We start from the raw sequence: 16,226 nt of genomic DNA on the forward strand, positions 1-16,226 counted from the left end.
TAGAGAGAATTTAATATCAATTGAAAATTTTGCCATTTTTTTCTTTTTTTAGCTCATTATGAAAACATATTTTATCATTCATATCATTTTATCATTCAACTTTGGTTTTTTTACGCTGCTTTTTTCTTTCAGTGTATATTACATTACATCGAAAGAAGCTATATTTATATAGCACTATAGCGACAACAAATATCAAATGATTAAATATTTGGTTTAAATTCTTAAAATTTATTTTTTTTTATTCATTAACATTCATACACAAATCTCTTAGAGTTTATTTACAATTTTAAAAAATAATTACAAAGAAAAAAAAACAATATAATTCATTGAAAAAAAAACTAATATCATGATCGTTGATAGTTTAATAATTTGGCCAGATTACTTAAACCGAATCGATTTTCTTTTTTATTACCATTATTACCATTATTATTAACATGACCATTTAAATTATAATGACCATTCAATGATTTTTCCTGTAAACTTAATTTATTTCTTAATTGTTCTTCGATAAGGATTTCCATGTCAACCTGAATCAAATTAAAGATAAAAAAAACAACAACAACGATAATTTATTCATCGATAATTGATTTTGTTTTTTAACACATACCTGCCACTGTTCAAGTTGTTGTGATAATTCAACTTTTTGTTGAATCGTTTCTAATAGTTGACTATTTACATGCATCAATTCGATTCGTATTTTGGCCAATTCAATTTCAACTAAATTTTTACGTGCAATAGTTTCATCACGCATTTTTAAAGCTCGTTTAACAATTTCATCTTGAGATAAATTTTCTGCTTGTCTATCCTGTTCAAAAGCTGCTAATCGTTCACGAGCGGCAATTAATTCCGCATTATTCATCGTTGCTGTTGATGATTGTTCAAGAATTTCGGCTTTTAATTTTACAATTTCTTCTTTATCTTGTTGCGTTTTTTTATGTAATCGTTCTAATTCCATTCGTTCGATACGGAATTGTTGACACGATGAACATTGTGACTAGAGATTAAGATAATTTTCAAAGATTAATCAACTAAAAAAAACAATAATATCAAAATACATACCATGAAATCAAAATTTTTAATGAGGTCCTGTATATCACAAACAATCATATTCAAATCATCCATAAGGCCAATATTTGTTTGAATACCACTATCATGATTATGATCTACACTACGTGATGTAGGTGATGATTCACCATTCGTTGATGATGATGATGAAGATGATGTTGTATTCGAATAAGACATAACATCTATTGTTCCATTTAACATTACAGATGTCTTTTCATCTTTTGTTTGTTGTTCAATTTGGTTTTGTCGTTTATAGAGATCATCATAAAGTTGTTTAAGTTTTTGATATAAATCATTAATTTCTTGTTTATTCTACAAAGAATATATATTGAAAGGAAAAAGTTAATAAATAAATATCAATATTGAAAATGATGGAAAAAACACCAACCTTTAAACAACGATTACAATGGCCATCGATAGTAAACATATCAATATCATCTGTATCGGATAAATAACCATTATGATGATTATGATGTAATTGATGAGAATGATTATGATGATTATGATGATGATGATCATCACCACCACCACCGGATGATTGTGATGATATTTCAATTTCATTATATAATGATGATATCTGTTGTGTACCGATATCAAATGTACGCATTTTCATTAATGAATCAATACGATTCTGATAATGAATCATTGTACGTCGTAATTCTTCGAGATCTTTTTGTTGATTTTGTAAATTTAATTCTTTATCTTGTAATTGTTTTTCCAATGCCATAATACGATATTGTGATTCATCCAATGTAATCGATATGGACATTTTTTCTTCATTTAATAATGATATTTTATTCTCTAATTCACGTTTACGATTTGTAAGTAAATTTATTTCATCACGTAAACCTTCTAATTGTCCAAGATGATCACTAAAATTAATACGTCTTGCACTGAATTGTTCTTTCATTGATTTTATTTCTTTTTCCAATAATGATTCACGATTAGTTGTCTATTTTGAGAAACGGAATAGAAATTTTTAAAAATTTGACCAAAAAAAAATAAAAATAAAAAAAATTAACAAACCTCTTTTAATTCAGCTGTTAATCTACGATTTTGTTCACTTAATTCATCAATCATACGATTTGTTTCCAATTCCGATTGTTTATTTATATCAACATGTTGACGAAGATTTTCTTTGGCCGTTTCCAGATCACTTTGTAGATCATGTAATTTATTTTCATATTCAATTTCGATTGAATTTAATTTCTTTTTCAATGCATATTTTTCTTGTTCCAATAGCTATTTTATTGAAATGAAAACAAACAAAAAAATTCATTAACAAACAAACAAACAAAGAAAATTGAATTGATCAGATAAAAGGAGAAGAAAATTTTATCAATCATCCATGAACCTGTTTTCTGGCAAAAATTTCAAATTTTCACTATAATTATATACAAAACAAAAATGATAATTGAAAAAAAACTTGAATCCAAATGAATTCTTTATTAATCACAATCAGTTTTTCCCCTTTCATATTCATTCAACAACAAACAAAATATGATGATCAATTTTTCCATTTTTGGCAATTGTTATTCATTCATTCATCAAATGATGAATTACTTCAATTTACACAACAACAGAAAATTCAACGGTTCAAATCATCATTATGGTGATGATGATGATGATTTTTTTTTGTCGTTGTTCAGAGAAAAAAAAGTCATCTCAATGATGATCAATTTGAATACTACAGTTTCAAATGTCAGTAAATAATAATAATGAAAAAATAGGTGAACATGATGATGATGATGATTTGTACAAAAGTTTGATAATAATCATAATCATTGTCATCACCATTATCATCAACAACAGCAAAAATGAAAAATCAACCGATAAACATTCATTAGAATATGAAAAAGAAGAAAAAACCGATCAATCAATCAATGAATATGATTGAGGACAATTCTCTATTTGAAAAGGAAAACTGTTCAATTGTGGAACGAAAATATAGAAAAGATGGAAAAATATTTTAAAGATTCTATTCATGGTATTATCCCGATTGGAACACACTCTATCAAAAGAGCTAAATATCCGGCAAAAAAATGACAATAATCAAATTAGCATTGTTATTATCAAATAGGACACACACGCACACATTTTACCCATTATAATTACAAATGAAAATATGTTTAAAAATAGACAAAATCTTGATTCATATTTTATTCAAGAAAAAAGAAAAGAAAATTATCATCATTTTTTTTTTGTTCGATGATAATAAAATCGTCGTCAACATCGTTAAATGACCAAAAATTACACGTGTCACTTGATCATATTTCCAAATAAACAATTTTACAACTAAAAATCTTCAAACGGAACATATCCATTACACATAAACATCATTATATTTTCTTTTTTTTTTGGTGACATTTTGTTCTCATTTTCAACATCATATCCATTTTTTTTGTTTACTAGGTCAATTTTTTCTCTATCTCTCCCACACTTTAACTCATCATTATGACATAAGTTCATAACATAAGAATACTGTAATTATCATCATATAAACCATGATTGGAAATGATTTTGGATACAAGTTGTTTTTTTTTCGAAAAAAAATCAATGAAAAGCGGATTTTGTGTTTATGTTCTGAATTTTTTTTCTGTTGAAAAAATTTAAAAATCTTTTATTTTTTCATTACGAAATGAATATGACATTCATTCAATTCAATTCAATTCACTACGTATTGGAAAATAAATCTCCATTTTCATTATTCTGTTCTCTTTGTCCAAATTGATTATTATTATTATCAAATTCAAGGATTTTTTTTCAATAATCAATCGAATTTGTCGTCGTCGTCGTTTGCTGATTTTAAAAACATTTTGATGATTATGATAATCATATTATGAATTATCTATTATTCAGTTTAATGATATAAAATTTGTTTCATAATCATCATCATCATCATCGTTGAACATTATCATCAGCATCAAATTTCTTTTATTTTCGTTAATAATAATAGTTTTTTTCTTCTTTATTTTTTCTTCCACAATTTTAGTTTAATTCAATGATAATGACCACAAATAAACAGAAAAATTCTTTTCATTGTTCAACTATTATTATCATGATGATTATGATGATTATCATTATATCTTTACCATTGTATATTTCAAAGATTTTGTTGTTGTTGTTGTTGTTGTTGTACAATTTTATTTGAATCAAATATCGGATTAAAACTAACGATTATATTAATCTAATCTAATCTTTTTTTACTTTTTTTTGGATTCTAACCAAAAACAACAACAATGATAATGCGAAAGATGGAGGATTGAATGAATGAATGAAATTTCTTTCTTTCTTGTTTTATTGACCAAGTTTTTTTCATTCATTTCTAGATTCATCTCTTTGATCATCTTCATCATCAATGGAGAAATTTCTAAAATTCTCTTCAAAATAAACCCAATTGAAACAACAGTAAAAAAAATGAAGCCAGCATGATTATAATCATGATCACGATGATGAGGATGATGATAAATAGAAAATTTTTACACACACAAAAAAATATCAAAGATTCAAGATACGAAAAACTGTCGATTTTCTTCATCAATATAATCGATAGTCAAAGTTTTCAACAACAACCATCCATCAATGATTCAATCAGACACGCACACACTCAACAGGTTAATCTTTCATTATTTTTATCACGAAAAATTTATTATTAAATTATTTTTTGTTAACGTAATTGGATTCGAATACAAGAAGGGTTATCTCTTTATTTTCCTCCCCGAATTGATAAACATATTTCATTCATTAAAATGAAAAAGTATGAAAAAATGTGAATAATTTGGTAAAGTCATGCATCATAAGCTTAAAACAATGAATTTTTGTTTTGTTTTCATTAATAAATGAAAACAAAAACAGGTAGATGTGTAAAGGTGGTACGTTTATTCATTCATTATATTATATTTTATAAATGGTTAAGTCGTTACTCTCTTTTTTTGTTTTTTGACAATCATCATAATGAATTGTTGTTGTTTGGATCGTAACTGAACAATGAACCTAAAATAACGAGAATAAAATGAAAATGAAATGAACTAGAAACAAAAACTTAAATGAAACACGAATGAAATGAACTATGAAAAAAAATATAAGTGAAAAAAGAAAGAGAAAATGAAAAATTCAATTGTTTATTTCAGAAAAAAAACTAAAAACTATGACAATTATCATCATTATCATCATTGAACAAGAACATTATGATGATGGTAATTGTTGACACCATAATAATCATCATCATCAATAACATCCAAAAATTCAAATCGTGTCATTCACATAACGATACAACATAATGATCATTATGATGGAACAAAAAAAGACCATTTTGGAACATTAACGACGAAAAAATATGAAAATTTTACAAATTTTTGACTAAAAACAAAAAACAATGATGACCAAAAATAACTGCGATAGAAAAATTCGGACAATTAAAATCAAGTTGAGCAACAACAACAATACAACAAAAACAACAAAAAACACCTATTTTTCGATAATTTTCTCACTAGTATTTTCAATCGTTATTCAATCGTTAAATCGATTTATCGATTCATTGATTGATTGATTGATCGATTGGGTTGTAATGATAATTAATATGAACAAGTTTTTTTTTCTATTCACACATTTCAACCATAGATTACATAATAAGAAATTTTGATAATTAACTTTTGGTTGTCATAGTTGCTTGCTTATAATGAAATTAATTATCTTAAATTTTTTTTCCATGTTCTCATAACAACAACAGTTTGAAATTAAGAAGAAATTTCTAATGAAAAAATGTCATTTCAATCAGTGAAAGTTTATTTAGGTTTTTGCACCGATAAAAAAAAACAAAATTCAATGGTGACAATTGTGAACAAGGAACTTGTTTCATCTATCTATCATTGAAACATTTATTTTTTCCCCCTCTGCTCCCAATCTTTCATCGATTGTCGATTTGATTTTGTTTTCTTCGAAATCAACAACAACAACAACATAGAGCAAAAGTGAATGACAAAATCAATCAGATCATGGTGGAAAAGGATCAATCAATTTTCTTTCCATTCAATAACATTCTGATTGAATTTAATGTTGAAGCATTTTGCTATGTCGTAAGATTTGTATGTCGATTGAAAGAGAAATTTGTTAATGAAAGGAAAAGAGTGAAAATCAAATACAAACAAAAATCCAAAACCGCGAATCAATCGATTGAAAAAATTAAATTTTCTTTTAAAATTTTTTTTGGCGGCCAAAATTTTGAATTTCTGTGTTGTTGTTTTTTTGTTGCGCATTCAGATAAATCATTAACTTTCTCTCTCCCTTTCTATCTCTCTCACATGAAATTAAACTAATATGGCTGATTGATTGATTGATTGATTGATTTTCATTCAAATTAAATTTATCTAATTTTCAATTGTCAATTATGTTTCATTCATTCATTCATTCATCAAAGTCAATGAGTGAAATGATCTATGGAACCATTATCATCATCATTGATATTTGAAACAACAAACAACAAAAACCAAAACTCAAATCAAATCAAATGAATTAACTTTTTTGTAAATGATTGACATGATTTGTTGTTATCTCTCTCTCTCTCTCTCTCTCACTTTGTTCCAAAATGAAGAAGAAAGTTTTTTTGTTTTTTGTTTTTGTTTCAAACAAATATCCTAAAAAATTGCGTGCGAAATGAAATTGTTTCATTATATGGTTATGATGATGATCATCATCAACATGATGAGCTCATCGTGATATGATTTTGATTCACAAACACCATACAAAATCATCATTATCATCACGATCATCAGTGATGATGATTATGGTCACGAATCTCTTTCGTTTCAAATATATATAATTTTTAAATGGATCAAATAATTGTATCAAAGATATGAAACAAACAAACAACAACATAATTCAAAGTTGAGAAAAAATCATTTTCACCCGAAGAAAGATGATTATTATTAGTAAAGTGTACTTTTCTTGTGTGTATGTTGTTTTCAGAAGTTCTGAAAAATCCTGGTACAAGCATTCGTTTTTCATTTTAAGTTGGAAATTTGTTTCTTCTGAAAGTGAAGAAAAGAAACATTCCGGAAATTTAGTCAACCATTCAACAACGAAAATAAAAAAAATTGTGACAAAAATAAATGATTTTTTTTCAAATTATAATTATAGTGATAGTGATAATGCTAACACGTTACATGATGATTTCATTAGTAAGATGCAATTTTAGGCTGGCTAAAAGAATTACACATTGAATGAGAGTTAAACTTTTCTAATTAACATTTCTTCAAATTAAAAGCAAAACAAAAGAAAAGAAAATACAAATTCTGAATTTCAAAAATCCATAAGAAAAACAGCCGGAAAAAATCATATTTTCAGAAACTTGAATCAAATTTGGATAAATTTGACAAATTTTTAAAGAAGATGATTTCCACCATCATCATCATCATCATCATTCAACCTCGACCATATAGTTGAATAAATTAAAAATTTATTACCCGGTTATGGGCATTAAATTTGAAAGAGAAATTTTAATATTATCAAGTTCCGCATATAAATGACATATTGGATAAATTAATGTCATTCGTCGTTATGACCAAAACAGACACAGACAGATTCATACAGCAGACAATACTTTCAAACATAGACACCGGACATTTAATATCCGGATACCTATCGGATCATCAGGTACATTTTATACAATGAAAGTTAATTATAATCAACAATAACAACAACAACAACAACAAAAAAAACTATCAACATATAAACGAATTAAAATAATGATCATCAATGGGTGAAAGAAAAAGATTCATTTTCCCCCCTCCCACCGAAAAAAATAAATCCATTATCAATTTCATAAATTTTCAATTCAAAAAGCGAAAATATTCAGTAATGATCAGAGAAATTTTTGGCCAAAAAAAAGAAAAGTTTTTCATTTGAATAATCATCATTAACATGGATGGACATGAAGGCATTCAATGTTTTTTTTTCTCAAATTTTCTCATTATTCATATATGATTACGGACTATAATCATCATCATTATTGATGATGATGATGATGATGATGATGATGATTGTAACCGACCAATCAATCAATCAATCGATCGATCGATCGATCAATGATTTTCAAATGATTTCCGGTAGATTATAATGGAATAATAGATATTGGATTACGTAATCAGGATATCTATCAGCACTAAATTCTTCTTCTACTTTTTTTCACATTGTAAAAGAGAGAAAAAGTGTGATTAAAATTTATATAACAGTGGTTATAATTTATAAATATAATTTTTTTTTAGAAGAAAAAACAAAGACAATCATTGATTATCTTTGGCCATCCTGCTAAATAACGATGATGATGACATCCATTCAAATCAATCAATCAAATTTTTTACATTACAGAAATGAACAATTGAAATTTGAAAAAGAAAGGAAAGAAAAATGTATAGATTTCAAAATATAATGAATATCAAAAAAAACAGGAAGCCAAATCGGTTAGTTAAATGTAAAATGTAAAGGTAGCATTTTTGTTTTGTTCAAAGAAAACAACGCACTTAAACATCATTCATCTTAAAAACAACAACAACAAAATGTTGTTAAATAGCTACCAATATCAACAAAAAAAATTGTAGGTTTGGCAGACATAAATAAATAAATAAATAGATTGGAAAATATCAACCACCTACACATACACACAAACGCACACATCTTTTACAAAGTTAATTTATCGTTTTTTTTTTGCTGTTGTTGTTTTGGTTTTTTGTTGTTACAAACAATTATGAATTACATAATCGATTAGTTATGAATGAAATTATCTTTGTTAAATACAGTAGTAGTAGTATTATCGGAGAAATATTTCGGAAATTAAACCAAATGAAAAAAAAAAAACAATGGTTTTACAGGGAAAATTTTTTTCAAACAAACAAACAAACAAAAATAAAGTAAAGAAAATCAAACCATCTTATTTTTTAAAATAAATATCGTTACAACTGACCCAAAGAAAACAAAATCCGATTATCTTTGACATATCTAAACAACAACGAAGAAAAAGAAAAGAAAAGATTTCACCATCATCAAAGATTTCATCAGTTTAAAATCATTTCACCAATGATGATGATGATGATGATGAAATGGAACCGGGAAGAAAATCGGACAATAAATAAAAAAAATTTAAATTTTCTTGTCTCAACAACAACAACAACAACAACTTGTATTTTGACCATACAAACGAACAACGAAAAAAAAATTCAATTTTCTATTTTTCTTTGTCGACAAAGTTCAATCCATTAAGTTCATTGTCATCATTATCATCATCATCATCATCATTATGTTCATGTTCCGTAATACAGATTTTTCTGTGCAAAAAAAATAATAATATTAATAATTTCTATTTGAAAAATCTATTATGATGACGACATGATGATGATGATAATGATGGTGAAATATATTCAACCTATGGTCAACCAATCAAAATAAATATAAAATTATCATTATTAATCAATAAAGGATGTAAATTAATCAAAACAACAACAACAACAACAAATAATGACTGACTTGAATGAATGAGAAAAATGATCCGAATATAATTCCATAATTCATTTTTTGATATTAATATTTTGGTGGCTTGAAAACATGAAATTATAAATGATAATAGCAAGTTTCTTTCTTTCCCATTTTCACTTGACGACAATTGCATTATGATCATCATTATTATTATTAAAAAGAAAGAAAATTATAAATAAGCAACAGTAGCACCACACATAAGTGAAAAAAAATGAAAAAATTCGTGATTTCAAGATTTTTATTTTCAAGGTTTCAAGGCAAGTGGAAAAGAAAAAAATGAAGGATTTTCATTTTCATATTCATACAAGATGATTATTATTATTATTATCATTGTAAACCAATGATTTCTTGTAAATTGAAGATTGCATCATAATTTTTCTATGGTTGTTGTTTGGATCGTTGGAATAACACGAAACACACAGACCAAAAAAAATAATTCAATCAAATCAAACTTACCTCAATATTTTTTGTATATTCTTCATTTAATTTTTCATTCATACGACTTAATTCTTCATTACGATCTAATAATGCTTTACCTAATTCAGCAGCCAAAATAAGATCTTTTTCTTTTTTAGCTAAACGTATTAATAGAATATCATTTTGATTTGTTGTTGTTGTGGTTGTTGTTGATATTGATTGTTGACTAGTTGAATTCATCATATCGATTGATTCATTCATATTAATTGTATCCATATTTTCATTATTGATATTATCATCATTATTATAATCATCAATAGTACGTTGCCGTAATTCATCAATAAAATCATTTAGATTTTCATTATAATTTGATGAAATATTTGTTGATAATGATGATGATAATTTTTTAATATCATCATCATTATCATCATTATTAAAATCGTTGTTGATTTGTATCTGATCAATGTTGTAGTTGTAGTTGTTGTTGTTATTGGTGACATTTGATGATAATATTGATGAATGATGAAAGGAATTATTGTTGTTGTTGTTATGGAAAATTTCTTTTGTAGACATTTCATGACAGATAAACATTGAAGATTAGTTTTGGGTTGATTCGAGATTGAAGATTTCGAACGTTTTTTCTGAATTCGAACGTTTTTTTTTTTGTTTCCGAATTCGAACGAGAAAAAACATTCACAATTTGATGAGCACAGGTGTTGCATTCGAAATTGTTGTCAATCAAAAAAATGATTTTTTTTCATTATTTCACAAATTCACTTTCAACTTTTGACAAATGACATTTGAGATTAATGTTTAAAAAATAATTTCCATTTCTAATCTTATCTAATCTAATTTCCAGGATGTTTGAATTTGTGTGATCGAAAAAACGACAACAGCAAAAATTTCTGACAATCAACAAACAATTTCACTGAATATTGATTGAAAAAAAAGAAGAAAAAAAATTTGACATTGTCATCATTGTCAAAAAATAATACAAGATTACAAGGCAAATGTGGAATATATTTTCAAATTATATCCAGGAAATGTGATATAGTGAAAGAAAACAATAAACAACAACGACGAACGACGAACAACTTCAAAGTGTCAATCACACTATATCACTATATGAATGATCACTAACATTGATGATGATGATGTGAATTTTATTTTCAAATACAATTTCCACGTTGAATATCAGAAGATTTGATTATGTTGTTGATGATGATAATTTACGTTGATTTTACACACGACATAAACAAATTTTCGTCGAATGAAATTACTGGTTTTCCGTTTTTCGGGTATAGACATAAAAATTTCATTTGGAATGAGTCAAATGTCTATTATCACCATGGAGATCAGAATCTTTTTTTTTTCTTCAAAACAACAAAATATCTATAAATAAATGAAAACACCGGACAAGAATATCATAAAAGTTCTGAATCAAAATAGTGTTTATCAAAATTCAACAATATGGGGCGGATAAAGGTGGAAATAGGTGAAAAGCGAAAACATTCGAAACACGAAAACATTCGAAATTTTGTTTTTTTCTTCAATTTATCGATTTCAATATGATTGATTGGTTGAAATATCTTTGAATCGTGAATATTTAAATATTTAAATTTTGTTAAGTAGGTAAGTAAAACAAAAACTTTTACAAGATGAAAGAGAAATGAACAAGATCAATATTGATTTGATTTGATTTATTTTTCAATATTTTAAAACGGGTTTATTTTTTTAAAGAAGTTGAAAAAAAGTGTAACGAAAGCCAAAACAAAGAGAAGATTTATATTTAAAAAACCAAGATTTTAAAAAAAGAAATGAAATATCGTGAACACAAACAAACATACGAAAATCATAAAATTTTTATTGAATAAATGAATAACAGATGAAGATGATAACTGACGTTTTTAATCACGTCGTTCCATCCATACACAAACAACAACGATCAAATGACGATATACGAAAAAAAAAACAGCAAAAGAATCAAAGTCTATATGGTCATCTGGTTCATTATTGTATCCAATAACAACCAGACACAAGAACAACAACAGCAACTACCCTACAGTATCGGTTGAATGAACACCCAGAAAAAAAAACAACAACAAACACTTTTGGAAAGGGAGACATCCGTTTAGATGAACAACAATAACGATGATGATCAGTACCGGACGACAGATGGCTAAATGAATGAATGAATGAATGGCGAAAAAATTGCAATCTTGAACGAAATATTGGCCACGGGTTTCTCTTTCTCTTTCTCACTCTCTTCGGCTGTTATGTTTCTGAAGGATTTTCCTTCTCTTTTTTTTGATTGTTTTTTGATGGTTTCATTATTCATATCGTCTGCCATTCTAATGCTATGATCATAGCATTTTGGCTTTTGGTCGTTGAATGAATGAATAAATGGATGGAGAGGGGATTGCACAACAACAACAACCTTTCCTTTCTTTTCCTTTCCAACACCTGTCCATAAACATCACCAATGAAAGAAAAATTCGGTAGTGGCGGGTAAAAGGGAAAATTTGAATCAAGAAAAATATGGAAAATAATCGATTGAATCGATGGTATTCGTTCATCACATTGATTCGATTATACATGCATGTTTTTATTCTGTCTTATTTTGTGTCTGACATTTTCGGCGTTAACTGAATTTTTTATTTAATCTTTGGAATAATTTGAAAAAAAAACAGAATAAATAAATATGGAATCCGATGAAGCAGTTATTTATAAATTATGGCGTGTACTTAAAACTGTAATGCAATTATGTAATGATCGTGGATATCTGGTCACACAGGATGAAAAAGATCAAACATTAGAACAATTTAAAGAAAAATATGGTGATAAACCAAGTGAAAATCATCCATCACGTAGTGATTTAATTGTTTTGGTTTCACATATGAATGATCCTACAGGTAAATATAATTTGGGAAATGTTTTTTTGTTCTTTTATTAATTAGTGCTTTTAACAGATCAGATGTTTGTATTTTTTCCTGATGAACCAAAAATCGGTATTAAAACGGTTAAAAATTATTGTCATCGTATGCAAGAAGAAAATATAACACGTGCTATTATTGTCGTACAACAAGGTATGACACCATCAGCTAAACAAGCATTAGTCGATATGTTACCAAAATATATTATCGAACAATTTTTGGAATCAGAATTATTAATCAATATTACTGAACATGAATTAGTACCACAACATATTATATTAACAGTGGAAGAAAAAGCTGAATTATTAGCACGTTATAAATTGAAAGAAAGTCAATTGATGCGAATACAAGCAAGTGATCCGGTTGCACGTTATTATGGTTTAAAACGTGGACAAGTAGTTAAAATTATACGACCATCAGAAACGGCTGGCCGTTATATTTCCTATCGATTGGTTGTTTAAATCAAAAAATTTTTTTTTTCATCAATCAAATTTCATTCATTTTACAATCTCATTTAATTAACAAAATTTATTTTTTCCTTTGTCTCATTTATATAATTTTTAATAAAACGAAAAATGATTTTTCAAATTTTTCATTCACAAAAATCCTAATTTTCGATTTAAATCACGATAAGTTTTCATCGCTTTCAATACACCTTTTGCTACTTCTTCGGCCGTTTTTGTTTGACCATAATAATCGACTAGTTCACCATCCGGATTAATCAAATAGGTAATAATTGTATGATCAACAATATAATCATTTTCATGATCACGTGGTCCAGCTGAATAATATACACGATATGCACGTGTTGCTTTATTTATTTGTTCTTTATTACCGGTAAGACCAATAAATTTTGGTGAAAATTCACGAATATATTCTCGTACAGCTTGAACAGAATCACGTTCTGGATCAACAGTTACAAATACCGGTTGTATTGGATCTGAACGTTTATCCTGTTCGATTAGTTCAACAGATTTAACAATTTTTTCCAATTCATCGGGACATACATCTGGACAATGAGTAAAACCAAAATAAATCATTGCCCAACGTCCTTCAAGATTTGATGATGAATATGGTTTTCCATCCTGATCGATAAGATCAAATTGACCACCAACAGCCACTTCACCTAATGCTTTTTTACGTTGTCTTTCCATTTGTTTAAGTTTTTCATTTTTCATCTGTATCATAAAACCGGCAAATACTGAAACTAGTACTCCAGATATGATAAATGATTTCCATGTGAAATAAGCACGTTTAGTTTGTCCAGATTTTTCTGTTGATAACCATAGTATTGTTTGGGAAGAATGATTTGAATTGAATTTGATTCGAAAAATCATTGACCGATTGTTTGATGATAGGGTCGTAAAATATCGATTAAATCCGAGAATTTTTATTGTTGAACCATGATTCTGATGAATTAATCGTTGCAGTAAATAATGACTTGATCTGAAAATTGTTAAATTCATTTTTAAATCGTTAATCGTAATTCGTATAATCGATTACAACTGACCGATTGGAAAAAAATGGTATGTTTGTTTGGGTGGTGTCGTTGCAGTCGAAATCGTTGTCAACAAAGTCACGTGGATACCATTTAAACGTGATCCAAAGAATTATCATCATCAAAATAACCATCATCAACGATCATGAATTCCGAAATGAATCGTACCCGAACAGTTTTAGTTCAATTTAAAACTGATGATGATAAAACAATTGGCTCACCATTCGATGTGCCCATCGATATTAGTGCTGATAAATTACAATTAATTTGTGATACATTTCAACAAACTGAAGAAATAAGACAACCATATTTATTTTTCATACAAGATACTGAAATTAAAACAACACTTTCCGATTGTATCGATCAATTAGATGATAATCAAATTCAATTGGAAAAATGTGTTGAAATTGTATGTGCAGCACAAGCTTTATTTCATGTTGAATCTGTAACACGTTGTTCAAGTTCTTTGTCCGGTCATTCTGATGCAATCGTATCGGTTGCATTTAGTCCAGATGGTAGTTCATTGGCTACTGGTTCTGGTGATACTACCGTAAGATTTTGGGATGTAACAACCGAAACACCATTTCGTCAATGTCAATCACATAAACATTGGGTATTAGCTATTTCATGGTCACCGGATAGTGTTCGACTTGCATCGGCTGATAAAAATGGTTTGATTTATATTTGGAATGCTAAAACTGGTGAACAAATGGGTGGTTGTTTACGTGGACATAAACAATGGATTAATGGATTAGCATGGGAACCATATCATTTGAATGTTGAATGTCGTCGACTTGCAAGTGCATCAAAAGATACATCCATTCGAATTTGGGATGTTATTCTTGGACAATGTATTCATACACTTAGTGGCCATACACAAAGTGTTTCATCAATTAAATGGGGTGGTACTGGTCTTATCTATACTGGATCACATGATCGTATGATTAAAGTTTGGAAAGCTGATAATGGTATTCTTTGTCGTACACTTAGTGGACATGGACATTGGGTCAATACATTAACATTATCCACTGAATATATTCTAAGAATTGGATTATATGATCCACAAAATCAACAAAAATTAAATGGATCATCATCGGAAGAAATACGAGAAAAAGTTCAAAAACGTTATGAACAAATACGATTACAAAATGAACGATTAGTTTCTGGTTCGGATGATTTTACATTATTTCTTTGGAATCCTGAAACAGGAAAAAAACCAATCTGTCGTATGACTGGCCATCAACAATTAATTAATGATGTAAAATTTTCACCGGATGGTCGTCTTATAGCAAGTGCATCATTTGATAAATCAATTAAACTATGGAATGGTTATACGGGAAAATTTCTAACATCATTACGTGGACATGTACAAGCTGTTTATCAGATTGCATGGTCTGCTGATAATCGATTATTAGTTAGTGGTAGTTCGGATTCAACACTAAAAGTATGGAATATTTGTCAAGCAAAATTATTATATGATCTACCTGGACATTTGGATGAAGTATTTGCATTAGATTGGAGTCCTGATGGTTTACGTGTTGCAAGCGGTGGTAAAGATCGTATACTTAAAATGTAAGTCAACATCAATCAGTTATTTTTAAAAAACGATTTGACTAATTATTTATTTTTTTTTGTTATCAAGTTGGCGAAGATGATCAACAATAATTAATCAAAGAATAATTGTTTTTTTTTGCTATAAATGTATATAAAATAATAATAAATTCTGATTAATGGTGGTGGATATAATGAATAAAATTATTATCAAATTGTTGTTTTGTCATCGTAAA

General features: G+C 27.5%; 4 protein-coding genes across 4 annotated transcripts; 2 read left to right on the top strand and 2 right to left on the bottom strand.

Annotated features, from left to right (window-relative positions):
* Window positions 1–251: 251 nt before the first annotated feature.
* On the bottom strand, window positions 252–10,871 carry LOC113797164 (BICD family-like cargo adapter 1). The gene is made up of 6 exons (XM_075824286.1): window positions 10,048–10,871; window positions 2,092–2,307; window positions 1,454–2,017; window positions 1,060–1,377; window positions 608–994; window positions 252–527 (listed from the first exon to the last, which is right to left on the bottom strand). The coding sequence occupies exons 1-6, from the start codon at window positions 10,597–10,599 to the stop codon at window positions 345–347; spliced, it is 2,220 nt and encodes a 739-aa protein (XP_075680401.1). The 5' UTR covers window positions 10,600–10,871; the 3' UTR covers window positions 252–344.
* An 898-nt stretch (window positions 10,872–11,769) lies between these two features.
* Window positions 11,770–13,529, top strand: Polr2E (DNA-directed RNA polymerases I, II, and III subunit Rpb5). The gene is made up of 2 exons (XM_027347509.2): window positions 11,770–12,920; window positions 12,978–13,529. The coding sequence occupies exons 1-2, from the start codon at window positions 12,710–12,712 to the stop codon at window positions 13,400–13,402; spliced, it is 636 nt and encodes a 211-aa protein (XP_027203310.1). The 5' UTR covers window positions 11,770–12,709; the 3' UTR covers window positions 13,403–13,529.
* On the bottom strand, window positions 13,452–14,484 carry Scox (Synthesis of cytochrome c oxidase). The gene has a single exon (XM_027347508.2). The coding sequence runs from the start codon at window positions 14,405–14,407 to the stop codon at window positions 13,538–13,540; it is 870 nt and encodes a 289-aa protein (XP_027203309.2). The 5' UTR covers window positions 14,408–14,484; the 3' UTR covers window positions 13,452–13,537.
* A 1-nt stretch (window position 14,485) lies between these two features.
* On the top strand, window positions 14,486–16,226 carry Nle (notchless protein homolog 1). The gene is made up of 2 exons (XM_027347503.2): window positions 14,486–16,011; window positions 16,082–16,226. Exons 1-2 carry the CDS (start codon window positions 14,585–14,587, stop codon window positions 16,092–16,094), a joined length of 1,440 nt encoding a protein of 479 aa, XP_027203304.1. The 5' UTR covers window positions 14,486–14,584; the 3' UTR covers window positions 16,095–16,226.

Source organism: Dermatophagoides pteronyssinus, unplaced genomic scaffold (assembly GCF_027571235.1).
Source record: "Dermatophagoides pteronyssinus isolate colony J.1.1.1.1 unplaced genomic scaffold, Derpt_VIB-CSIC_2022.12 sq0065, whole genome shotgun sequence".
Lineage (NCBI taxonomy): Eukaryota > Metazoa > Arthropoda > Arachnida > Sarcoptiformes > Pyroglyphidae > Dermatophagoides > Dermatophagoides pteronyssinus.